At 40.2% G+C, this 27,151-nt stretch overlaps 1 protein-coding gene and 1 pseudogene across 18 annotated transcripts in view; one reads left to right on the top strand and one right to left on the bottom strand.

The window, feature by feature from the left end:
• Nucleotides 1–22,719, top strand: part of LOC111754594 (pre-mRNA-splicing factor 38A-like) — a 30,768-nt pseudogene extending 8,049 nt beyond the window's left edge.
• Cadps (calcium dependent secretion activator) overlaps nt 1–24,318 on the bottom strand; it is a 453,294-nt gene extending 428,976 nt beyond the window's left edge. For 5 of the 18 annotated variants that reach the window (XM_063257149.1, XM_063257147.1, XM_063257150.1 and 2 more), the window contains exon 1: nt 23,408–24,300. In XM_063257149.1, the coding sequence (XP_063113219.1) occupies nt 23,408–23,848 (441 nt within the window). In that variant the 5' untranslated portion in view covers nt 23,849–24,300. Of the gene's footprint in view, nt 1–23,407 lie in introns of all 18 variants that reach the window. The other 13 variants (XM_063257151.1, XM_023561758.2, XM_063257153.1 and 10 more) reach the window with 6 other exon arrangements.
• Between the last annotated feature and the right edge of the window lie 2,833 nt (nt 24,319–27,151).

The following is a 27,151-nucleotide window of genomic DNA, read 5'->3' as shown; positions in this document are numbered from 1 at the left end:
AAATGGATTCAAATGGATATCCAGGAAATTAAAAATTCCATCGAAAGCTGGCAAAGCCACCCGAATGAAACTGAAGGCAGACTTTCAAACCTTGAAGACAGGATCTCAGCTAGCAATCATGAAAGGAAAAATCTCTTGAAAACACCAAAAGATCAAGAAATAATAATTCAACAGTTGCTAGACAATGCAAAGAAATATAAGAATAATTGCTCTCAATGAAAAAGTAGGAGTTAACACAAATGACTTTAAAAACTATTTGTAGAAGCAATGGCAGAAAATTTCCCAAGCATGGATAAAGAATGTGACATACAGATAAGTGAGGCATAGAGAACTACAGTTAGCCATAATCAAAATAAATCTACACCCAGACATATAATAATCAGGAATGCAGCACAAGGACAGAATATTAAAAGCTATTAGATAAAATAAAAAGTTCGCCTATAAAACAAAGTCCATCAGAATCATGGCAGACATTGCAAGAGAAACCTTCAAGTCAGGAAGAGCTTGGGGTAAAGTATTTAAAGTTCTGAAAGAAAACAGCTTCCAACCTAGATTGTTGTACCCTGCAAAAAATTCTTTCAAAATTAATAGAGAAATAAAATACTTCCATGACAAAGAACAACCGAAGAAATTCATGACCACCAAACCTACCCTACAAAGGGTACTGAAAGATATTCTAGACAGAGATAACAATGACCACAATTCCAAGAACAACAGCAAAGTAAACTACCACCCAGGGCATGTAATTAAACAGAGGGTAAAAGTAGGGAGCCAAAAGCAGGAAAATAACATGGCAAAAATAAGTCAATGCACATCAGTTATAACCATCAATGTCAATGGCCTAAATACAGCATTTGAAAGAAACAGACCGCCAAAATAGATCAAGAAACAAAATCCACCAGTATGCTGTTTACAAGAAACACATTTAATTCAAAAAGAAATTCTTAGACTGAAAGTCAAAGGATGGAAAACAATACTCTATGCAATAGGAGTCCAGACAAAATAAGGGATAGCTATTCTGCCTGCAGATGATGTGAACTTCAAATCAAGAATCATCAAAAGATATAAAAAAGGTCACTACATACTAGTTAGGAGATAACTTCAAGAGGAGGAAATAACAATCATAAATATATGTGCACCCATATGGGAGCACCCAATTATATAAGACAAATGTTAATAGACATGAAAAATCAAGTAAAAAATAACACTATTGTAATGGCTACCACACTGTCACAAATAGATAGATTGACCAGACAAAAAAATCATCAAAGAAATATCAGAACTTAACCAAACTTGGGGCTGGGAATTTAGCTCAGTGGTACAAGCACCTGCCTGGCAAGCATAAGGTCATGAGTTCGATCTCTGGTGCAAAAAAAAAAGAAAGAAAGAAAAAAGAAATACCAAGAAGTTAACCAAACTTGTGCACAAATGGACTTAATAGATGTTTATAGATTGTTCTACCCAACAAAATCAGAATACACATTCTTCTCAGCTGCACATGGACATTCTCCCAAATAGACTATATATTAGCCCACAGAAGATGCTTAAATAAATGCAAAGGAACTGAAATTATCCTATGCCTATCTTCTGACATCAGTGCAATGAAACTAGAAACTAATGGTAAAAGAAACCACAAAACTCCATTAATGCATAGAAATAACAACCTCCAGAGCAACCAATGAAATCAAAGAATAAATTAAACAATATCTACAATTAAATGAAAATGTAGATATGCCATACTGGAACCCATGGAACATAATGAAGACAGTTCTAAAAGGAAATATATAGTGGTGAATTCTCACATCAGGAAAACAGAATGAGCACAAATAACCTAATGCATCTAGAAAAAGAACTAGTCAAGCCCAAAGCTCATAGAAGGGAGGAAATTATAAAGATCAGAGCAGAAATTAACACAGTTTTAACTAAGAAATGAAAACAAAGAATTAATGAATTGAGGTTTTGGTTCATTGAAAGCATAAATAAAATTGATAAACCTTAAGCCAACCTTATCAAAAAAGGAAAGAAAAGACTCAAATTCATACAATAAGAAATAAAAAGGTGAAACCACAACAGATCCTGTGGGAATTCAATCAATATATACTTTGAAAATCTTTAATAGGATGAAAAACAGAAGAAATGGAAAGAATCCTAGATATGTATGCATTACCACAGCTGAATCAAGGAAATACAAATTTCTGAATAAGCCAGTATCAGTTAATTAAATTGACAATGTAATAAAAACTTACCAACAAAAAAGTTTAGATGGATTCACAGTGAATTCTACAAGAAACTTAGAGAAGACTGAATGCCAATGTTCATCAAACTCTTCAAGGAATTTGAAAGGGAAGCAATTCTTCCTAACTCATTCTTGGAGGCAAGTATTACTCTGGTAACAAACCAGAGAAAGATCCAATCAAAAAAGAGAACTGCAGACCATTCTCAGTAATACAGTCACAAAAATGCTCAATAAAATACTAGCAAACTTAAGAATACAGCAAATTAGGGCTGAGAATTCAGGTCAGTGGTATTAGTGCCTGCCTGGCAAGCTCAAGGTTGTGAGTTCAATCCCTGGTACCAAAAAAAAAAAAAAAAAAAAAAAAAAACAGCAAATCATCAAGAAGATTATATACCATGACCAAGTAAGTGGGATTCATCTCAGGAAAGGAGGGATGGTTCAACATACACAAATCAATAAATGTAATATATCATGTCAATAGAGTCAAAGACAAAAATCACATGATCATCTCGATAGATACATAAACAGCTTTTTTTAATTAAAAAAAATTTAAAAAGAAGGAGATTAAGATAAAAAGGACATAACAACATAATAACACAGGTCAGAACAGAACAATTTAAGCAAGATAGTGTTTCACCACAAGATACCCCGACATAACAGTAGCTACCATAGTGTCTCTTTCCTTGAAATATTTGAGTATAACTTCGTATATTATAGCATCAAACACAACATGACAGTGTAAAACCGTTCAAGAGAATGAAAGTATTACAGAGAATTTAGAACCAACTAACAGAAAATGAACAATGGTTTCTATATTATCTCCTTGTCTATTAAAAATTTTGTTTATACTATCATATATAATAAAATCCAGTAAAATACAACATGATAAGCCAATGGAGACAAAAGAACAAAAGCTTGGTGGGACTTCAAAACAAGATGACATTAAATCAGCACAAGCTATTGTCTTGTTCTCTTCAAAATAACTGTTCATACCATCACAGGCAATAAAATCAAACAACCAGAATAAAACCTAAACAGCTTTTAATAAAGTCAAACACTCATTCATGATAAAGACCTTACATAAAATTGGAATAGATTATCTTTATCTCAATATGATAAAAGCCATCTATAACAAATCGCCAGTCAATACTGTACTAAGTGAGCAAAAACTGAAAGCTTCCACTCTAAAATCAGGAACAAGACAAGGATATCCACTATCACCACTCCTATTTAATAATGTTCTAGAAACATTAGCCAGAGCAATTAAAAAAGATATAGAAATAAAAGAAATACAGATAGGAAAGGAAGAAGTTACATATCATTATTCACAAACCACAGATGACATGGTAGTCCATAAAGAAGATCCCCAAAATTTCAACAAAATAATTCTAGAATAATCAAATTCAGTAGCATAGTTGGATACAAAGCCAATAGTCAAAAATCAATAGCATATACAACAAATTCACTGAAAGAGATAGTATCCAAAGAAATGAAATGCTTAGGAATCAATCTAACAAAGTAAATAAAAGATCTATACATTAAAAACTACAGCATTTGACAAAAGAGATGAAAAAGGAATATCAAAAAATGGAAAGATATGCTGATCCTATCATTTTGTTTTGAAGTCTAATAATACTTTTATTGTTGGTTTTGACTGGTTTTAATCTGTTTTCAATTATTTGATTTCATTATGTGTGAAGGTATGGACAACTATTTTAAAGAAAACAAGAGACAATATGGTAGCCATTATTGATTTCCTATTGTCTAGTTTTGAAAACCAGTAAGCCTTTTGATTGCTTTCATATGACTTTGTTTTGCATTAACTTATTTTGTGTGAAGGTATGGACAATTATTTGGAAGAAAACAAGAGACATTATGGTAGGCACAGTAGATTTCCTGTTGTCTTGAAGTCCTGTGTTATTTGTATTGGTTTACTCTGATCTATTTTGTTCTGTTTTGTTTTGATTTGCTTTGTTTTGTTAGATTCTTTTAAAAATAAATTTATAAAAGAAAATGGAAAGCTATTCATTGTGAACCAAAACTGTGAAAGAACCAACATTGTGGAAATGGCCATACTTCCAAAACTGTTATACAAATTCAGTGCAATCCTGATCCAAACACCATCAATATACCTCACAGATCTAAAGAAAACATTCCTAAAACTCACTTGGAAACAGAAAAGACCTAGAATAGCAAAGACAATCCTGGGTAACAAAGGTAAGGCCGGAGGCATCATAATATGAGACTTAATAGTATACTACAAAGCTATTGTGGTAAGATCAGCATGACACTGGCAAAACAAAAACAAAAAACAAAAAAACAGACCTGAGGATCAATGGAACAGATTAGAAGATGTGGATACAACTACAAACACACTTAGACACCTCATATTCTACAAACATGCTTACTGAAAGATAGCATGATACTGGAGAAATTGGCATTCCACATACCAGAGACTAAAACTAGACCCATGTCTCTATCACCATGCACTAAAAGAAAGTTAAAATGGATCAAAAATCTAAATATTAAAATAGAAACACTAAATCTACTGGAAGAAAAAGTAGGTGGAAATCTTGAAAACATAGGGATAGGTAGAGGGTTCATGAACAAAAACCAAACTACATGGGAAGGACTTCAAAGAATCAACAACTATGATCTTATCTTAATAAAAAGTTTTTGCACCTCAAAAGAAATTGCACCTAAAAAGACAACCCACAGAGTGGGAAAAATTTTAGTCATCTGTCCCTCAGGCAAAGGACTTCTATGTACAACATGTAAAAATTGAAAAACATTAGACTTCCCCAAATTCAAAGACCCAATCCAAAAATGTGCATCTGAGATGAATACGCTTCTTCACTGAAGAAACACAAATGACCAGTAAATACATGAAAAAGTGTTAAATATCACTGGTCATTCACAAAATGCAAATTAAAACAATACCAAGATTCCAACTCACCCCAGAAAGAAGGGCTACCATCAAGAAATCAATCAATAAAAAATGCTGGCAGGGGTATGGGGAAAAAGTAACCCTACTCCACTCTTGGTGGGAGTGTAGACTCATACAAGTACTGTGGAAATCAGTGTGGAGATTTCTCAAAAAACTAAGATTGGAGGTCCCATTTGATCCAGCTGTTCCCCTTCTGGGTATTCTCCCAAGAGAATTAAAAAATCATATCCTAGTGAAAAATGTGCACTTATGTGTCTAGTAGCACAATTTGTAATAGCTAAAGATTGAAAACAACCCAAATGCTTATCAACTGAGGAACGGATGAAAAAAATGTGTTTTTTTTTTTTTTGCAATAGAGTACTACTCAGCTATAAAGAAGGATAATCTTGAGACTTTCATAGGTAAATAGGTGCAACTAGAGCCCATACTCATAAGTGAAATAAATCAGACTCAGATGTGTAAACATCATATTGTCTCCCTTGCGTGATAAATTGAAAGAGTAAAGTCTAAAAATGTACAATAGATATTGTGAAATGGGTGAGAAACTGTTCAAAACGAAAAAGGAGCTAAGATGGATGAAAGTGGAAAGACCAGGAGGGAAAAGGGAAAGAAACACAAGTCAGTTATACATACTATTAGTGTCTCTTACTTCATTAAAAAGTATGGATGGAGAAATCTTTAGGCCCATATCTTATATCCTGAACAACTACTTTAAAGATAACAACATGCACTGTATTAACTATTGTTAGTCTCCTATTATTTTGATATGAAATTTTTGTTTTACCTCTTTTCCATAAAATAAAATAGTCAACAAGAATAGGACACAAAAGAAAAATTATACCAGTTTCACGCATGAATTTAACTGCAAAAAATGAGTAAACCAATCAAACATTACATAAAATGTGTAACATACCACTGACAGGATGGATTTAATCTAAGGATACAAGTTAGTTTAAACTAAGGAAGAAAATGTTTACTGTTATTTCATTTCAATTGATTTAAATTTCAAATTAAATAGTCGTATGTAGCTAGTAGTTCCCTTACTGGGAAAGTAAGTTGTACAAGATAACACAGAGAGATATATCACAAATTTAGAGCAAGTAGATGTTTAAAAATATTTTTTTTTTGCTCTAATGTCTGTCAAATCCAATATCCAGACTAGAAAAAAAAAGATGCTTAATGCAGATTGTATAGTAATAAACAAATCAAGAGACACCTGATTAAATAATACATTTATAAAACAAGAGTCAATTACAAGAATTACACTAATATATTCACTAACATGAACATATTTCCTTTATATAATGTACAAGAAATCAGACTGCAAAATACTATGCATACAAATATTTCTTGTAGTATGTAGTAAGTCCTTGATTTACAAACAAGTTGTTTCAGGAAACGTTTGTAAAGTGGATTCATTTGTAAGTATGACAAAGGGAATCTTAGAAACCTGTGACATAGAAACACAATAAAGCATAAAAAAATCCAAACACACCCATGAATACAGTAAATAAATTCTTTTTACTTTAGTCCCAGTAAATGCACAGCAGCACAGTTGTGACAATGTTTGGTGGATATGTGAGTTAAATCCTGATTTTGTTTGCATTTAGTAATGTCTGTAATGCAAGGTCCATTAGTGTCCGTGAAAGGTCACAACTTGAGTGTTTGTAAGTTGGGGACTTACTTAATGTAATATTGATTTCTCTGTATATCCATATGATACATAAATGTATGACATAAGACTAGGGGATTATTCTAAATTTATTTTATGTATTTTCATAATATTTTGTTTTTCTGTAATAAATAGAAAAGCATAGTGTAAGTCATAGTAAGGAATACTTTATTGAATTCATTTATTCTTTTAGTTACAGTAAAAGAATATCTTGTGCAACATTTTGATTTAGGTCTAATTAATGAACTCTTAAATCAAATTATGTGTAGAGTTTGAAAGGTGGGCTCCAGGCCTGCTTATGTAGCTGCAATACATACGTGGCTGTGGTTTATATAGAGAGATTCCCCAAGGCCTCATGTACTTGCTTTTGGCAAATGTTTGGATTTGGGGGTGTTATAGCTGCCTTGCTATTGGGAGGCAGAGTCTGGTCAGAAGACAGGGTCACTGTTGGCATAACCTGGAATGATGCAGCTTCCTTCTTCACGCCTCCCTTGAACTCTCTGCTTCCTACTCACCATGAAGTGGACAGCTATCCTCAGTTGTAAGCCCTCCCACCATGCCTTTTTTCCCCTGGAGCTGACTGACCATGGGCTGAAACCTCCACCTATAGCAAGCCAAAATATTTTTAAGCAGTATTCAGTATTGTGTCTCAGCAACCAGGAAAGTGGCTAAGACAGATATCAAGGAATCAAGTTGTTTCCATATCTCAACTATGTCCCCACCTTCAGCCTTGGTTCTGGCAAAATAAAGTCTCTTGTGCGGCTGACTGGCTGCTGCCAAGAATAGTCCCAGCACAGGCTTCCTTGGTAGCACCCATCAGCTAAGGAGACAAACTTCTCTGGAATGCAAGACCTTCTCCTCAGGCTGATGGATCAGTTTAGGTTACTTTGTTATGTGAACCAATAGTATTTTTAGTGCAGTACCTTGACCCAATGGGCTTAAACCAATTTGCACATATTTCCAAGCTGGAAGTGTGGAGGGTAGTGTTGCAATTCTGTTTGGAGCTGGGATTGAATATCAAGCAGTTTTTAAACAATCATGGCCACTAAAGTAAAATACATTAGAAGGGTTTTATAATATGTACAGAGGAGACTCAAAATTTTCATTTCAATTGTCTTAATTGGTTCTTTGTATTGATTAACTTCAAAAGGTAATTTTGCTAATTATCCACATCACTTCAATGATACGTGTTGCTTGAATGAATTTGAGGTTACAGAACAAGGGTAAATTCTTGTCCAACTTATGTAAATGCCTTATATTTCTATTGCCTTCTAAGGTCTGACTTTTAAAGTATAGGAAGCTGCCAACTTACAACATTCAAGTTGTGAACTTACATAGGTTATTGGATAAGACTCACTCTGTCAGCTCACAAACAAACCTAACTTATGAACCATCCTGGACAAAACTTGTTTGTAAATTAGGGACTTACTGTAGGAAGATTACTCTAGAATAAATAACACAAAAATTCCTGGATCTTTGTTGCTATAATATTTGTAGAATATCTTTTTTAATCCCAGTAATGAACTGTTTTTGTTCTGAAACCATAGCTCAGTGACAAAGATAGTACTGAGTAATACAGTATGTTGGGAAGAAACAGATATGCAAATGGTGGATTGTTATGGTTGATACATTGTATCAACTTGAGCAGTTTAGAAGTTTAACTGACAGACTCAACAGGCAGGTGAGTGAATATTCTCATTCTATGCAAAGGAGGGCAAGGAAACTTTGTGAGTTCTACACTGGCCCTGGTGTGGGGGATGGCTTGGGTACAAAAAAGGGAGGAGAAGGGGCTTGGGCTTTCCCCTTTTGCTCTGGCTGCTGCCTTTAAGAGTCACCCCTGTGCCATGCCACCTGCCTCGGAGTCAGCTGATTATGGACTGAACCTCCACAAACAGTGAGCTAAATAAACCTTTCCTTTCATTTTAATTGTTGGCTGTTTTGTCCCAGCAGTGAGAGAAAAGTAACCAAGACAGGCAATGATTATATGGAATATAGAATATAGAATTACAGAAAAGTGTTTGGATGAGCATACAAAACAGAAACACACAGTTCTTACCATGCATAGAGAGGGAAATGTTCTGGTTCATAAATCTTCCTAAATGTGGGCATGTACAATATGCATAATGGGGAATTTGTCTTTGTTTTCCAATGATTCTAACACTGTCGTTTATTGTCAGGCTATAAGGAAGGATATAGGCACTGTTAATTTGACATAATAGCATAATATGTAAATTAGACTGCAACAGGCCTCCCCCCTTTTTAATGGAAGTGATGGGTTGTTTTCCTCACACAAACAGAGATCTGTGGAAACTCCAAGTTCTAAGTGATGCCTCTCTGTAAGAATTCAACATGGCCTTCTACCTCAAATCCTAATTGAATTGACTGAAAGATACCTCTGCACTCTCCTAGAAACAGAGGGGGAATGAAAAGCTCTTTGGATTAAATGGTGGAGTCAGAGTAGTTTAATAGTTTGCTGGGAGTGGACAGGAGGACATGTTTCTGATTAATAAAAATGAGTACATATCTTAACCAGAGCTATTCTCTTTGAAGGTGTGTAATGCTGAATCATTACACACAGCAGTACACAGACTTCCTGTGGAAAGTAGATAATAGAAACCCTCTTCTTTCCTCCACTGCCAGACAAACAGGCTGGTGAATGACATGGGGCTTTTGTCAAAACTCATAGGAAGTTGTTTCTAAACTGGCCAAGGAAAGAAGCTACAGAAAACAATGTCATTTGCAAATGAGACATTTTGCTTGTGTTAACAATATTCTTTGGAAGACTTGAGGCCTTCAAGTGCCTTCTGGAAAACCAAATTCCTTTAAAACAAGGTCAAGGCCAATCTCCACCTGGCAATCATCCAGTATCTGAGTGATTTGTAAATAGGTCCTCCGTCTGGTTTCAGTGTAATTTCCACTAGAGCTGCAAGTGCACACCATTTTCTAGGACTCCATCTCCCTATCCAATGGCTGATGGAAACTCATTTGCCACCATCCAGTTTCAGCTTACTGTTCCAATCACATATTATATGCTCTTTGCTGTAGCTTTGCTGGCTTCTGTGTTTTTGCTTATGCCACTGCCAGGCCCTCTCTACCAACTTTTCACATTCAAGTCCAACTTACTGCTCGGCTGCAGGTGGCTGAGACTCCCTGAGACTTGCTATAGTTTCTGAAGCTGGTAAGGTGGTACTATGGTCATTACGTGGACCAAGAACACCCCAATCTTAGCTCTGCCCAAAGTCCCCTGGTGTCTTAGTTATGTCTCTCATTGCTGAGACAAAATACAGGATACTCACAGTTAAAGAAGAAAAGGCTTATTGTAGCTCACAGTTTGTAGAGGTTTCAATTCATAACAGGCTGGGCCCAGTGCAGGGAATGGTGCAGAGGAGAAACAGTTCATGGTGGGCAGAAGGCAGGAAAGCAGTGAAGAAGCAAGGAAGCCAGTGATTGGCAGCAAGTGACAACAGCGGCTCTCTTTCTGTCCTTTATATTCTAACAAGGCTGTCTGCCTTCAGGTGGATAGCACCACACCCAGGGTAGGGCACCCTTAATCCTAACACTGTACTATGAATCAGTCAATCAAATCCTTAATCCCAGCATCACACACCTTAGATCCAGCCACCTCCAAAAATTCCCACCCATGACTACATGAGGCTTTAGGGTTACATCTATACACAAGCCGTAACACCTGTCTTCTCAGAAGAGCTACCCAAACAAATAAGAATGACAAATTGAAAATAAAATCATTATTACTGGAACTTTGAAAGGCTGAGGTGGTGCTCTACTCCTCTTTCCAGATCCAAATCATACCATCTCCATTAAAACATAGATAGAAAAGATAATGGTACAAAGAATGTGCAAGAAGAGATAGAGGATTAAGAATCTTATGCTTCCTGGGTGTGGTGGTGCATGCCTGTAATCCCAGCATTCAGGAGGTTGAGCTAGTCTGGGCTACAAAGTGAGTTCAAGGCCAGCCCGAACTGTATGGCACCCTGACTTGAAAAAGACAAATAAAAATAAAAAAGAATCTTATGCCTCTTTTTTAATGTGGTTTCAAAGTGACAGTAGAAAGGGTGGCCCAGTCAGGTTTTTGAAATTCTACCACTAGGACCAGAGACTTTCACTGGGGAGGAAGGAGGAAAGACAGGGAAGTCGGAAGGTACCCCATCCTCCAACTGTCTGCCTACTCCACTGGGAGATGGGAACACTGGCAGACCATCAAGCTGACGGCTGTATTTAGTGGGGCAAGGCACCCTGGAAACTTCTCCTCCAGATCCTACAAATACCCTGGAGTCAGGCCTCCTCCTTTTGATATAAACCTGGGTTTGGTATAAACCTGGCCTTCCTATGTTATCACGCCCATGGGGAGCTAGATGAAGCTCCATCTGGATCCTCTACAATGTTATCAGGAGTGTTTTTGCACTTGCACAGGAAGGAATCAGAATACTGGTCACTGAAATTAAATATAATTTAAAGGGCAGATACCTTGCTTCACATTTTTTACAATTTGTAAGAAAATGAACATTCCTACCCACACATTATGACAAATACCTGAAAGTTACTCTAATAAAATAAAGACAAGAATCAATAATTGCTCTAAGGAAATGCCCCTGAACTACTGATTCTACATAAAGTCACTAATTTTAAGAGGTTTTCTACCAGTGTTGCAGTAAAATGTAAAAATATTCTATGCCGGTTACAACATTCAAACTTAATACGTGACCTACTCTCACAGTAAGAAGACATTTGTGTTTTTCCTTTTTCCCCCTTCTCTAGATCTTTCACCTACATGGTTTAGATCAATCTCTTTACTGCTCTGCATTGGTCACACTGAGCCCTGAGCTCCTTTGTACCTGTCCACTGTCTACATCAGTCACTTTACCCTGGTATGGGAGGGCATTCATGGTCATGAAGCAACTTCTGACCCTATTTCTCTTCTCTATAACATTAGTCTTATTGTCTTGGTTACTTTTCTTTCATTGCTAGGACAAAATTCCCAGCACCCAAAATGAAAGAAGAAAAGGTTTACTTAGCTCACTGTTTGTGGAGGTTTTAGTCCATAATCAGCTGGCTCCACGGCACAGTAGCATGGCATTGGGGCAATATTTCAAGGCAGCAGCCAACAAAAGTAGCCAGAGAAAAAGTTAGTGGGGAGGGGAACAAGCCTCTTTTCCTCCCTTACATTGTAAGCGGGTTACCACCCCCACACCGCACCCCGCCAGGGCAGATATAGCATTCACACCACCTCTGTGCCCTCCTCTTGCAGGCAGACAGAATATTTACAAAGTAAGAGCCCTGGATTCCTGCTGAGTCTCTTAGTTAAGCTTGTAAACTTCTCAAGTTGACACAATGTATCAATCATAACACTTATAGATCATATTTGTCCTCTCAGAGGTCCTCAAACTTGTTATGCATTTTCTCATCTCTGAATAGTCCAATGTGTCTTTCCCTCCTCACCATTATACCACACCGCTGCCATATGATCCTGTCAGTGCCATGCAAATACTGCTTTTTTCACCAAGCCTGGCCAAAGGCAATTTCACCTGTTAGGCGACAGAGGTAACTGGAGGCTTAGAACTTTCTAGGGGCCTAAAATCCAAGTCTGAGATTTGAAACAAAATCTATTGTCTCCAAAATTTACAAATAAAAACAAAAAATCAAAATCAGCAAATATTTGATTAATGGACTTCCAAACAGATGCTGCCCCCATTGTTAAATTTAGTCCCCATAAAACATTACTATAATTGAAAAACTTTCCTGAAGTTTGTCTTCTGTCACAACACCACGTGACTGCACCTTACAAAATCACAGTTGTTTAGTAATCAAGTCATATACATGAGGAGTTTTAAAAACAAGATTAAAATAAATACAGTGTTTAATAATATAATGCTAGGTGGGTATGGAAGGTGAGGTACATTTTAGTATATGTGTTACTAAGTGGAGCAGACATTGTAAAAATGTAACCAACCATGGTCTTTAATAGTCTGCAGTGGTCCAAACTACTCTTATTGTGAATCCAAGACCACAGAAGGTGGAGAGAGCCCCAGATGCAAAGAGGCTCAGATTGATGCTCCCTAGGTCTGTGCAACCAGCAACCCTATTTTTGTCTGTTTCAACACAAAGACTTTATAATACATATCATATATTCTCATATTCTTGCTCTTTATGATAACTGATTGCCTCCACCTGGGGATGGGAAGCTAGATGCGGAGGGGCTTGTCGAGCAGGAGTGCAAAGACTGAGTTACACAAACACGTGACCAACACAGGGACACTCAGTAGGTTGAAAGCTGCATGCAGGAGAACTGCAGAAGCAGAGGCTGGAAGTGAAGGAAATTTTGCCATCTAAATAAGTTTAGACTGTATCTCGTGCAGGCAACAGAAAGCTACAGAAAACTCTGAGCAACAAAAGGTGAAGAAACATGCTTTCAAAAAGTCACTCTAGCAGCTGGGTGGAGTATGGGAAAGAAAGGGGCAGAGAGAACCTTCAGAAGTCCATTCAAAGCTAGACAAGGTAGTGCGTGTCGGTAACCACAATATTCTTGGAGGCTGAGGCAGGAGAATCAAGCTAAACCAGTCTGAGTAACTTAGACTCTGTCTCAAAATAAAACCAAAAATAAAAATAAATAAAAATGGCTGGGGTTGTATCTCAGTACAAAGGCCCTGGGTTCTGCTCCAGTACTGCAGAGAAAAAAAGTCCATGCAAGGAAGCATAAGGGTTTGAACAGGACATCAGGAGAAGATGAAAACAATTTAAGGGGACCAGCAGCAGGACATGCACAGCATCTGGTAGTAAGAACGAAGAATACGGAGCCTGAAAACTGAGTTGCATATTTCTGCCTTGGACAGCACAGTTGCACAGTGGTGCCACACAGTTACAAGATAAGAGACAAGAATAGGGACGAACAGATACATGTGTTTTCTAATCACTCTGAGAACATCAGGAGATAGAGGGCAGTTGGTCCATGAATTGCTTGTCACTGCCCTCCTCAAAAAAAGTGTTTGCATCAGAAATTACATCAACTGCATCACTACATGTACTGGTCAATCAGCTGACAATATCTTTTTTCTTGGGGAAGAAGCTGCAGAGTTGATCTGCATTCTAGTCCAAATTCTCGTCTCACTGTGGAGCCTAATGAAGCTGACTCTCAACAGCCTTCGGCCACCCTGAGCAGCACTAATGCAGACAACTGTGAGTATAGGACTTGCACTCTGAAAAATGCCTGTGATGAAGACAAAGGTCTGAGCGGCGTCCCTGGTGAGGCTGCCTAAAGAGATGACACAGAGGCAAAAAGGCTGCGTTCCACAACACAGAGCACCTTCAGCAGCAGACACTGACTGTGAAAGGTTAGAAGTCTCAGATCAAGGTGGCACCAAAACTGGCTCCTTTTGTGGACTGTGAGGAGGAACCTGTCCCAGTCCCACCCTTCAGCTTCTGCTGATTTGTTAGCCGGCTTTGTTCATCCTTCCTTATAAAAGCACCAGCCTATTTCTAGCTTCCCCATCACATAGTCTATGTACCACACTGTGAGCAAATTCTCCTTTTTACAAGCCGTAGGGGACTCAGGCCCACACTAAGGACACATCTTCATCTTTTAAGACCCTATCTCCAAATAAAGCCATGTCCTGAGGCGCCTGAAATTAGTTTTTTACATATGAATTTTGGGGAGACACAATCATCCATAACAAGAGCTAAGGACTGAGACACAGAGAATGTTGATACTGAAGATTCTGGCAAGCACTGTACTCTGCCTGACACTGTTTATGTAGGTGTGTCACCCAGATTGATGGCTCCTAGAGGCTAGGACAGCTGTCTAAAACATATTTGCATATTTTGCCTAGAAAGTTTCTTGTATATAGAAGTGGCTCACAACAATGTGTAACATTTTCTGATGATGCATAACAAACAAAAATTGAATATGGAAGAGCCCCCAAGAAGTGTTTTGAACACAGTATGTTATGACACGCCGCCTTATAGACAACAGTTGCTATACTTGTCAGAAAAATCGCCAAAGGAGATGTTCAAAATATATTTCCACTCATTTGCTTAAACAACGCCATGCCTACCATCCATACCAAAAGGCTGTTTTTCTACATGGGCAACAGAAGGCATAATTATTTGCAAGAATTTTCAATGTTTTCCCTTTGCTTTCTTAAGTGACACATGAGATTCTCTGTACCATGCTGCGTGTTTGCCAAAAACCCATTGTCTTTTTGAAAGCGTTACAGCCCCTGCAGGGTTTGCAATTTACCATGTGCTCCTGGAACACTAGGGAATTAAACAAAAGTTAATTGCAAAGTGCATGAGAACTTTCCAAAGGCACATCAGTAAATTTGAGAAGTACCATACGATATGCTGATAGTTCCTCTCATACGCCGCTGGAAGGACAGCAGCACATTGTCAATCCACTCCCCACCTCTTTAGTGTAGTAGGCAGCAGATTGGAACACTTGATAATTCAATTCACTTTTCAACCCTTACTTGTTAAAAGAAAAGCAGTGACACTGGGGATTTAGCTCAGTGGCATAAGGGCCTGCCTGAGGAAGTGTGAGGTCTGAGTTTGATCCTCGGTGCACCCCCACTCCAAAAAAAAGATAGAAAGAAAAACAATGACATAACAAAGGGCAATTTTCCCTTCGACTACTGAAAGATGTCATAAAATGCCACATCTAAATAGCAACTTTACTTGTTCATAAACATTTCATACCCATCATAATCTTTTTTTAATTATACCGGGGATTGAACTCACAACCTTGAGCTTGCCAAGCAGGCACTTGCACCACTGAACTAAATCCCCAGCCAATCATATTCTTATTATTATATCTACCATGCAACAAACCCTATATTTTTATATCCTAACTATACCTACAAGAGACTTTAGATAATTTACTATAACAGAACAAAGAATATCATGTAAAAATCTCAAAAAAGAATAACAGAAAAGCAGTATATTTGTGTACCCCTGAATATGTAGAACTTATGAATTCTATATTATAACTTCAACAGCATTGTAACTGATAATACAGTAAACAGCTTAACTTCCGCTATAATTCTATTGACTGCTTTTTCTTTTCTTTTCTCTGTTTTTCCTCTTTCCAGAAAGAGCTGAATGGAGTACCACTTGTTACAGAATGCATACCCAGTATGGAAACTTAGTTCTCACTACAATTCATTCTTATTTTAATATTTGGCTATCTAAACCTACACAATGGTGACTCAAGTTCAATTGAGATTCAGTCACTGAAAGAATTCATAATTGTACATGCCTTTCCAAAGAAAAATTTCCCCCATAATTGATCTAGAAATGTGTCAGTTCTTGATATAAACTAGCCATGTTGTTTGGTAATACAAATTACCTTGAAATCATTTAGTACACCCTTCATACTTACCTTGGAAGAGGTTTTATAAAACTAAGCTGTGTCTCTATAATAGAAGCTGACTGTATTTGAGACTCCTTTACCACTCTCTTTTGAAACTCCAGGAAATAAAACCTCAGTACAGAGTCTGAAGAATTTCTGAGCACCTACTATGCACTAACATGGTTCTGGAGACAAGGACTCAAACAGGAGTAAAATATTTTCCCTGTCTTCAGAGTGCTTATAGTCTAGAGGGAGATAGGCAAACCCAAAGGTAGTTTAAATGTACTGTATGGAAGGTGAAATGAACACAAACTACAGAATTGTGGGAGATTTAGCATAATATAAAGTTCAGTAAGATTTACTGAAGGAAATAACACTTAAGCTAAAGGATAAGCAAGAGTGAATTCAAGAAAGAAAGTCTGGGCTTGTTAAGCAGGTAGCACACTTTTCTTCTTGCAGTCCTTGATAGTAGACGAAAGGAGGTCACAAAGAGATGGGATAATGTGCTTAACATCACAAGTCTACAGAGTCAGAGCTGAGCAAGAGTTTGAGACATGTCTTACAATGGATCACATGGACTTAGAACTTATGCTTCACACAGCCATGAAAACCTTGATTTTGTTAGTTATTTGTAATGGCACTAGTTGATACCACTAAGGTAAACCAGCATTTTTTAAAAAGCAGTTTGGGTCAAGATTAAAATATCAATACTTGAAGGAGAAAGATGACTTACTCTGAGTCAGTAAGCAAAATGGGGGTGTTACAGTTTGTCTGAAGAAATGCTAGTGAAGTATCTCAAAAAAGAAAAAAAAAAAAAAAAAAAAAAGGAAGGCGCATTGTATCATGCCCTCAATCCCATCTAGTTTGTAGAAAATGCTATAATCATAGTCACTTGCCTTCTGGGTCTGCTTGTAAGGGCAATGATGATGACAATGATTTGTTATGGACAGTTTTTCATATGCATTAACTTACACAGTCCCTTTACAGACAAAATCATATATATGAACTTGGCACCACCAAGTTAACACCTGCACCATACTTACCGTGAGCGATTATTGGAAGAGTGTTATGACACCATCTCACTAATTTTCCTGAGAACGCAATGACGCAGGTATCACTACCATACTCATTTTACTGAGGAGCAAACTGAGAGTTGAAGTATACTGTCTGAGATCACAACTGTCCTGATCCAGTTGAGAAGCAAACCCAGACCTTCTGGTTTCAAAGGCTCTTAACTACTGTCATTTAAGATACGCTAACCACCGCCACCCTGACAGCCACAGGGGCCCTTCCTCTTTTCTTATCTGTTAAAAACAGAAAGATAATTCTGTCATATACTTGAATGGGCAAATTAAAAAAATAATAAGGTAATTCTGACAATGAGCTCTCTGATTGTACAACAACAATAAATCTGATCCCAACCAGAAAGCTATGATGGGAGCCGAAAGAAGGGGACATAGAGCTCTGACTTCCAGATTGTGCTCTGGGCTACTCCACAGAGGCCAGGTCAGAGCATCGATGTTTGTTAAGCAGTGGTAAGAAGAAATAGTGTTGTTGAGAGCCACGAGCTCTTGAAACAAGTACGTTTCACTTAAGAGTGATGAATATTATTTAAGTGATAGTTGGATAATCTTATTTCTAATGCTTTTTGAAAACCCATAAAGACTTGGGTCTAGTCTAATGTTGCCACATCTTCCAATTGTAAAAGAAGCTGGAAATCCACAATTTTGATGTGAAATAGTTATAGAATGTTAAAATTTAAATTTTAACTAGTCCAAAATTTGAGAACTAGTCCAAAATTTGAAAAATGCTTGGTAGACAAATACACTTGCGGGTCAGTGTCATCCCACAGGCACAGTGTACCGTTTTCTCTGCAGTCTTCAAAGTCTTTGTTAACCTCTAGAGATCTCATCTCCTCTTGAGTTTTAGGCAATCCATTTTGGACTAACTGAACTCTAACTTCATCCTTAGCCACCATGGACTATTTGAAGATAGTGTCTTTTTTTTTTTTTTGTAATGTAAATAGTGTATCATATCCAAGTTTAAAAGGAACTTGTAAGTCTTGACAATGAGTGAACTCACCTTCCAGAAAGAGCTATCAGCTATTATATCCAGAAGGGACACTGGAAATTATCTGAAGCTTCCCCATCCCTCTCTTTGAATGATAGATGAAATTCCCCCAGAGACAAACAATGCACCCACAGTCAGCAATGCATCAGTGGCAGTGCTGGGTCTCAAACATGGGTTTTGATATACATCCTTTCCCCTTGTCATCTAGCTTTTAATATTCTATAGAGGAAGTCATTCCAACTCGTAGCTGGACCTAGCCAGGTCTGCAATCACCTCTGCACTCGGCTTTTCAATTCCATGCACCAAGAAATCCTGTCCCTGTGGATTTTCTTTTTGATTTAGCCACTTAAGTTAGGTTTCTGTGTCTTGGAACCAAAATAATCTAACAGTGCTTCTTTTCCACATTCCTGATGCCTCACACTGGTTTCCAGAGTAGAACATCCATCCTTCCATATACTTACACACATCATGCTAATATTTTAAGGCCATCCTTCATGAACTTTTCCCAGTATTGCACACACAATCTTGACAGATCAGCTTCTTACTAGTCAACACTTTCCTGTTCTATACTTTTGTGCCTTGTGCATAAATCATCTTCCAATCTAGGCCAGAAGCTCATTCAGGAGGCATCTTTTTGTTCTGCCACCACACCTGCAAGAGTACTGGGTGCATCGAGCACCTGACCACTCTGTTAAAGTTTAGTTCTAAGTTAAAGTTCTCCATACCACTCCAGCTTCAGTTCTAGAGAGACCTGGCCCCAAACCAAGCACTGGTCCCTTCACTATGATGGGCCTATTGCATATTATATTACATTTGCTTTTGCAGGCAAAAGATCTCAGAATCATTTGACTTTTATTACTTTACCTGGTACAATTCTTCAGGAATGGAAGATTTTATTTCCTTTGTTCTCTGGTACACTTTTAGGAAATATCAGACTGCTACAGGTATGCAATAAAGCAAAAACTTCCCTTATTACTTTTTCTATGTTATGCGTCATCAGAAAGTCTTTGCTAATATCAGGGCAAAACAGTTCCTTCTCATTGCACCAAGAATATTAGGGGGAAAAATGTCAAAAAGCCAATTTAAATAATTCAATTCTTTCCCAGATGAAGAAAGAAGCATGTAATTCTGTTGGAAGGAAATCTGTTTTAAGTCACTTTGTTCTCTCAGAAGGTTAGAATATTTTATTCTTTAAATGCAAATCATATTTTGCATTGACAAAGCAAACCTTAAGAAGTTTGAAAAGTGGAGAAAATCAAGTGCTTCAAAGTCTATTTGAATGGGTGAATCACTATTATTGATTTCAAGTACAGTCCACACATAAACATAGTTAATCAGACTCAGGTCCTCCGTGTTATGAAAAGCGTGACTTTTGATTGATAGGCAAATAAAGTGAAATAAGACAAATGAATCAAGATGGAATCTGTATTGCTAACAGTGACTCAGTGTTAGCCATAACTTCAAGAAAGAGACAAGCTGAATCACATGAAAATGAGTAGGCTGATTATATCACACCTTTGGCCTCGTCACAATCCTCCTGAATGAGCCCGGAGTGGTTATGGAAACATGATTTCCGGATTGCCCCTTTTTATTGTCTTATAAATATACAAAAACACACATATACACACCTACATATGCACACAGAGATTCAGTTTAGACTTTGCAGTCCAGGCATTATGAGTGATTCCTGTCTAATTAAGAAACAATCCCACCAATTTAAATATTACACAGGATTGTTTACAGTGCCTGCTCTTCCATTCCCTCAGTAACATCTATAAGGAGCTAGTTCACACGAGGTAGCCGCCCATCACCGTTACTACATAATTTAAAAACAGATGGTGTCGCTTTGCTATGCCAACTTCTAGGTATTCACTCTACCACTCTGACAAAGAAGAAAAAGAATTTTTAGAGGCAAAGGACTGTTGTCATAACTCAGAAACGGTCTGGTGAGGAAATTTTTGTTTTGGGCATAAATTATCATCCCTGCCATGTTATATTTAGATTCACAGTAATGCAAACAAAATATACCTATAAATGATCAAATGTGTTTTGCAAGTAGTCTGTTTAAAATCTCCTCTTTTAATTAGGAAGACTGTTGGAATGCTCAGGGACTCTTTTTCCCAGTAAAAGTGAAACCCAACTAATTAACTATCAAAATTATCCAAACAATGGCATCTTTTTACGCCGCAGATCTTTCCCAATTGTTCTTCTGGGATAGACTACTTTTTTTTGGTTCAGCTGGAACTACACAAAAATCCAGACAGCACTCTGGTGCTCAAATTTACCCTCTAACACCCCATGTCTCCTCTAATCTTTGTGAGGACAAAATCTATGCATTCATTATCATGTTGTCTGTATGATGAGTACCCCAAAGAAGAGGGCAGGTCTCTCTCTGCAGGCAGTGGAATTCACCTGGTGTTAACTGTCAGGGTGTTGGGGTTCTAGCTTTATCCTAGAATATTTCTAGTCAGTAACTCCCACTGAAAACAAGGCCTTGGTATCAATGCACGTCTCCACTCTCACTTTGATCTCTGCAGTGCATGAGCTAAGTTACACAACTTCTGATTCTCAGTTGTCTCTTGGTAATTCATGCACTGTGCTATAAGGTAATGAGGAAATATGGTGGGGAATACAGGGAACTACCTGTATAATCTCAATCTTTCAGTTACTCTAAAATGGTTCTTTCAAAAAGCCTACTTCTTAACTAACTCTCAGGGTAGTGGCTTGCACGTGGTAGATACCTGAAAAACGGTAGCTGGCATGGTGCAGATTACCTGGTTTCCTGAGGCACAGTATACTCTGTACAACAGAACCACACCTCCCCATCTGAGCCAGTCCTCCCCCCGCCCCTCTCCTCTACATCACTCCTTTATCTACATCATTTTCTCTCTGGCCTTTTCTATTTCACCCATTTCTACTCTATTACAAGCTTAGGTTCAGTTTGCAAGTAGCTTAAATTCCTCAAAGACTAATTTTAGCTCATTAATCCTATTTGTTGGCTTTAGGTTTTACTACAATGATTACACAATCTTCTTACTTTCAATGATCACTCATTTTTAAAAAAAAAAATCTGAGTTTTAAGCTATTTGGAAGAAAAAGAACAAAAGATTCTTTTCCAGACTAATAGAAAAGCTTATTTTTGCTTACAGTAAGTGGATATATATTTAGCCCTGAGGTAGCTTTTCCAGCATACACATTTAGCAATAGTTTGCTGCAATAACTAAAAATAGTTTGATCCAATGCTAGTGTTATAGGTCTGTCCTGGAGTTTCTCTGATGTTGAGGTCATGTGTAATAGAGCCAATTCACTCCTCAAACCACAGTTTTGAATGCACCCAGGTAAAACACAGTCAGATCACAAAGCCATGTCTCGTGGTGATCTTTGTCATGTGGCTACAGGTTCTGTTTGGAAGAACTGGGTCCCTGTAGAATTTTTTTTTTTCTTCTTCTTCTTCTTCTCCTCCAGTCTGGTGCAGCACCTAGGCATTTATTTAAAAGGAAGAGCTATATAGAGCCTTCGACTTGCAAATAGGTTATTTTTTTTTCTTTAAGTCAAAAGTTTTTCTTCTCAAAGACAGTACAGCTCTGATTGGTGCTTTAATTAACTGGACAAATTCTGGAGATGGAATTTCTTATGCAATAAAGATGCAATCATTACAATAATTCCAAACTAAAATTTGAAATTCCATGCCCTGAGGACCCAAATCTAGACTTCAAAAAAAAAAAAAAAATTCAAGAAACTTTTACTGCTTGGACTATTGGGCCACTATGATGGGGTGGGCTGGGAGGAGGGCTGAGGCGTGGGTGTGCAGTCCACCTGCTGTCTAGCATACAGGAAGTGAGTACTGCTCTTAATAAAACCTATACCCAATCTCCTGAAAGCTGAAATATACCGACAGCGCTAGGCGAAGTGCGTGCGTGTGTGTATGTGTGTGTGTATGTGTGAGTGTGGAAAACAAACAGAGAAATCTGTGCTAACTCAAGATAAGAACGTAAAATAAATACAGAAAAAAAATCTAACACTTTACTACGGCAACATATAATTCAGCCTTTCATGGCAGCCGCGGGAAAATCTACTATTTTAAGAAACTAATCTCACAGCGTTGGTGTGTAAAAGCTGGCACCTAGCCTCGCCCCTCCGGGAGGCTGAGGACTTCTCTGATACTTCAAGCACGGTGGAGTCATTTCCTGGGAGGGAATTGACTCTCCATTCCTGCCTTCCACTGGGCTCTGGGCTCTGGACTGGTGTTCCGCCTGTCCAGGCCCCTCGGTCACCACCCCTCCTCTCCTTTCTCTGGCAGAAGAGCAGATGGAAACAGGCGCCTTCACCCCACCCCACCCCCCTACATCAAAGGCAGCCAGCTCTCAGCCACCTTCGTCTTGCCCCAGCCTCAGACACAAAAAGCTTTTGATGCCTGTAATTGCGAGGCTTTTTGAGGCTGCATTTGGTCAAGCCCGCAGTAGCCGGGCTCCGAGGGCTTCTGCACGCCGGAAGGTGGCGGCGAGGTCACCTTGGGAAGGGAAGAGGGTCAGAGAGAGGGCGATAGAGGTGGTGACCCGGGCCGAGGGAGGCCAGGGCGCGCCTCGGATCTGGGGTCAATGAGGATGGGAAGGAGGATCGCAGAGAAAGGCGGCCAAGGGGAGCAAAGCAACGCCTCAGGGCCCAGAGGCGACCTCAAGGGTGATCAGCTGATGGGGCGGGACGCCCTTAGCGAAGGCGCAGATTCCCGGCGCTAGGCTCCCGCACGCCCCACCTGCCGGTCCCCGCCCGCCACGCACGCCCGAGAGGGCGGGCCCGAGCTGAGCGCCGCCGCGCCGCCGCCCGAGAGCGCAGGGAGCTCGGCGCGCTCAAGGCCTCTCCGAGCGCCTCTGGTTGCAGCCTCGTCCCCAACTCCGGGTCATAAAGCGGGACCCGCGCTCGCCCTGGCCCGAGAGGCCTCGAGGCGAGGCCTGCACCCCGGCCGCTCGCGGGTCCCAGGGGCTCCCGGCGCGCCCCGGGCGTGTCAGGCGGGGCCCCTTGGGCAGCACAGCCCCATCCCCAGGGCGCGGTCTGCACCAGCTCCCATTGTTCGCCCCGCCCTCCGGCGGCGTCCCGGCTGGGCTCCCCGGGCCCGGGCGCACCTACCTTCTGCTGCCTCCGGGCCATGTCGGTGGGCTGCTTGGCGTTGAAGGGATAGGCAATGCAGCGCATCACGAACACATAGAGCTGCAGCCGCTTCTTCCTCTCCTCTTCCTCCTTCTGCAGCCGCTCCAACTCTTCCTTCTCCTTCTCGCTCACTACCGACGGGCTGGGGCTGGAGGGCCGCCCGCTGCCGCCCCGGCTACCGGGCTGTAGCCCCCCGGCCCCGCCGCCGCTGCTCGCACCGCTTCCCCCGCCGCCGCCGGCGCCCACCCCGGTCCCAGCGCCGGCGACGCCGCTGCCCAGCCCCGCGCCGCCGGCCGGGCCCTCGCTGGTGCGGCTGGGGGACAGGCGCGCGCCGGACGCGGCCGAGCCTAGCACCTCCTTGCCGCTTTCCTCCTCCACGATCTCATCTGACTCCTCTTCGCTGGACGAAGGGTCCAGCATGGTGGCGCCTGGGGAGGGTGGGGGTCCCTGGAGCCCCCGGCTTGGGGTGCCAAAGGTGGGGGTCGCTGGAGGCACCCAGGAGTCGGTCCTCGCGGGTGGACGCTGCTCCCCGGAGCTGGGAGCGCGCGCAGCTGCTCAGCCTGGGCCGCCGCGACTGCTTTCTCCGCCCAGAGATCCCGAGCTGGGTGCACACCCGGAGCGCGAGGGAGGTAGAGAAGGAAGAGGCGCGTCTGTGGACCAAGGTGGACAAGGACGAGATTCAATGGCGAGCCCGGAGCCCGAAGCCCGATGCCATCTGCAGCCGCTGAAGAAGGCGCCTCCAGAAACGATGCCGAGTGTTGCAAGCTGTCGGTGCAGCCGAGAGCAGAAGAGGCATCTTGCCGATTGGGGAGGGAGCGGCGCTTACGTGTTTGTTGGCTTAACTCTCCCGTGTCCGCGGCGGAAGGGGCGGCTGCAAGGGCTGGAGGCGGGAGGGCGCCGTGCGTCCCCGAGCGCCAAGCCTCCACACTTCCGACCCTGAGGTCTGCCCAACCTCCCTTCCTCCTCTCGTTGGGAGTAATTTCCTACTTGATCCCAGCTTTCATTGCCTCGAGTTCCTTCTCGGGGACTAAAAACTTCTTGGGGGAAGGGAAAATAGAGAAACCAAAGGCAACTTCTCGCCTGCTGAGAACAGGCAATCTGGAGACATTAGGTCAAGCGGGCTCATTCAGCGGAAGTGGGGCAGTCCCAAGTGGGAAAGAAAGGGTCCATCTCTTGGTTAATGCTTCAGCACGGGGCGTGGGGGCTGGAACTTCAGTTCCCATAAAGTGCGCCTGGCGCGCCCACTCCAGTCACAATGCAAGTGAACCGAAGTTTGGGTGTCTCGGTTTATGGGCCGTGCAGCTCGGCTGTTTAAGTGGAACCCTGCTCTTGCCTACCTCCCTGCACCAAGATGAACACTTCAGTTCTCCAGAACCACAAGGACTTATTTTCTGTGAAGGTGAGGTTACCACAGTAGCAGGGATTCACGTTGCTCAGCTTTTTATCCATTCTGGCTCGCAGGAGAATATGAATGGAGACGTGGGGACCCCCCACACACACTCAGAGACACCCTCAAGAACCCAGCAGACTCAGCATTTAATGCGTTGACTTGGTGGCACTGTCCCTACACCTGTTCGTGGAGTGATCTATTAATACAGAGCAGCAGATGGTGCCTTAGGTCCCGCTATCTTCTGGTTTAGGCCAAAAAAACCCAAACCGTAGCGAGGAGCTGGCCAGAGTGCTGAATCTATTCGTCCGCCTGCAGAGGACAACGCACCGCAAACTGCCTTTGAACCTTGGACTATTTAGAGCCTTCGCTCGGCACGCCCCTGCCCCCATCTTCTGTATTTGTGTTTTAAAGTTTACATCACAACGGTCTTCATGTATTTTCCACTTCGCCTTGAGTTTTTCCGTAAGCTTTGACAGCCAAAAGGAAGCTTTTTGGCTAATGTGGCTGGGACTGAAAGGAAACTCAATGCCTAGTTTCAAAATTACTGCAAAAATTCAGTTCAATGTTTTAATTAAGTAATATATGGATTACCACTGCCTCACTTCAAGGACACAACTTTTATGGTTATCACAATTTCATATCATTCTAAAATTGTTAAAACTGGGCAATATGGAAATTGCTACAATTTAGCAGTCCTTACTTGGTAATTATCATAAAGAGGTAAAAAATATTTTTAAAATGTTTTACTGGTTTCTCTGGAACAGAAAATATAGTAGGCCAAACAACCGTATTTATTAAGTATTTTTTTAAAAAAAGGAATACTGCTTTAGGTGCTTGAGGCATGTGGAAGTTTTAGAAGGCATGCTCTTAAACAGCCTATAATCTCCTTTGGGAGAGACAACATAACATGGAAAAGTTTGAGAACATTGATTTCAAGTCACCATATCAATAGCTCTAGGCTATTTAACTGCAAAAGCTCTCATAAATGAAACAAGTTAGCATGGGAGAGAGTCATGCTTCTTAAAAAAGAGAGTGACACTTTAGGAGGCTGAGACAAGAAGACTGAAAATTCAGGTTCAAAATGGGCAACTTAGGGGCCTAGCTAGACCCTTTCTCAAAGTAAGAAAGGGCAAGGATGTAACTCAGTGCAAAGGCCCTGGGCTCAATCTCCAGTGTCAGAAAAAGGAAGAGGAGGCAGTGGAGCTGAAGAAGAGGAAGATGAAGGAGGAGGGTGGAGAAAGAAGTGAAGAAGGTGGTGGAGGAGAGAAGAGGAGGGGGAGAAAAATCAAATTTTAAAGGAATATACCGTGTGAGAGAGCAGACAGTACAAGAGCAGGCAGTGACCTGCATAGTAGTAGTAACAGGGCAGAGGACTAAGTGAAGTCCAGAACTTTGTAAGGATAGGAAATGGACAAGTGTGTGTAAGTTGAGGAGGAGAGAAAGAGCTGAATTTAAAATTCTTTTGACCATTATTTAGGAGGAGCGGAACCTAGTTAGCTAGGGATACTTACTGATTAAATAGCTCTTCCTTAAGCAAATTTAGACATTTAAATAACATAACATCAGAAGTTGGTGACAAAACAACCATGAATTCTGTCTGCAGAATTATTTGGAATTTCTTCAGTGCTTAAATTATGTTTTTGTTTAGCTGTGTATTTATTTTTACAAATTCTTTTTAGTGACAGTTTTTCTCAATCATAGTTATTAATGCAGAAACTCCACACCTAATTTTTGTTAATCATGTAAACCTACAATTTGGCTGTGATATATAACTTCATTTAGATATATCTAACAATCTTTTCAACTCCCTCAAGAATATTCAGATACTTAAACAGATTTTACTAGAAATACTTCTATAAACGTTTTTAAATGTCATGCACTCTCTCTTTTTAAGTACACACCTTTTATTATGGTTCTTATTTTAAGCAAAAATCAGTTCAGTGTCCTTGGAGCTATTGTTGAAGGCCAGATCTCCTTGGGTAACTCAACTAAAAGTCATTGCTTCTCTGAGGTGCACTCTGCAGAACGAGACAGAAGATGACCCCCACAATACATCCAGAGGCTCCTCATTTTTGCTGGCTGCTTGCTAACCTTTTTAACATAAAAAAGTACAATTCTACCACAGATTCCATTACACTTATTTATTTATGTCCTCCAACAAGCTGTTCCACACCCTTGCACATGAGCTCCCATGAGCAGTTTGACTTTGTAGAAAACATGGACAGCCTCAAGGTGATGAAATAATTTTCAATGAGCCATATGGAGGTTATGTCATAAAAGTAAAGGTTCTAATACAGCGTTTGGTAATCCCACGCAAAATATAAAGTCCAGAG

Source organism: Cavia porcellus, unplaced genomic scaffold (genome assembly GCF_034190915.1).
Source record: "Cavia porcellus strain 051 isolate PalLab524CR breed Dunkin Hartley unplaced genomic scaffold, mCavPor4.1 scaffold_10, whole genome shotgun sequence".
NCBI lineage: Eukaryota > Metazoa > Chordata > Mammalia > Rodentia > Caviidae > Cavia > Cavia porcellus.
Note: the sequence above shows the minus strand (reverse complement) of the source record. Positions and strands in the feature narration are given on the sequence as shown.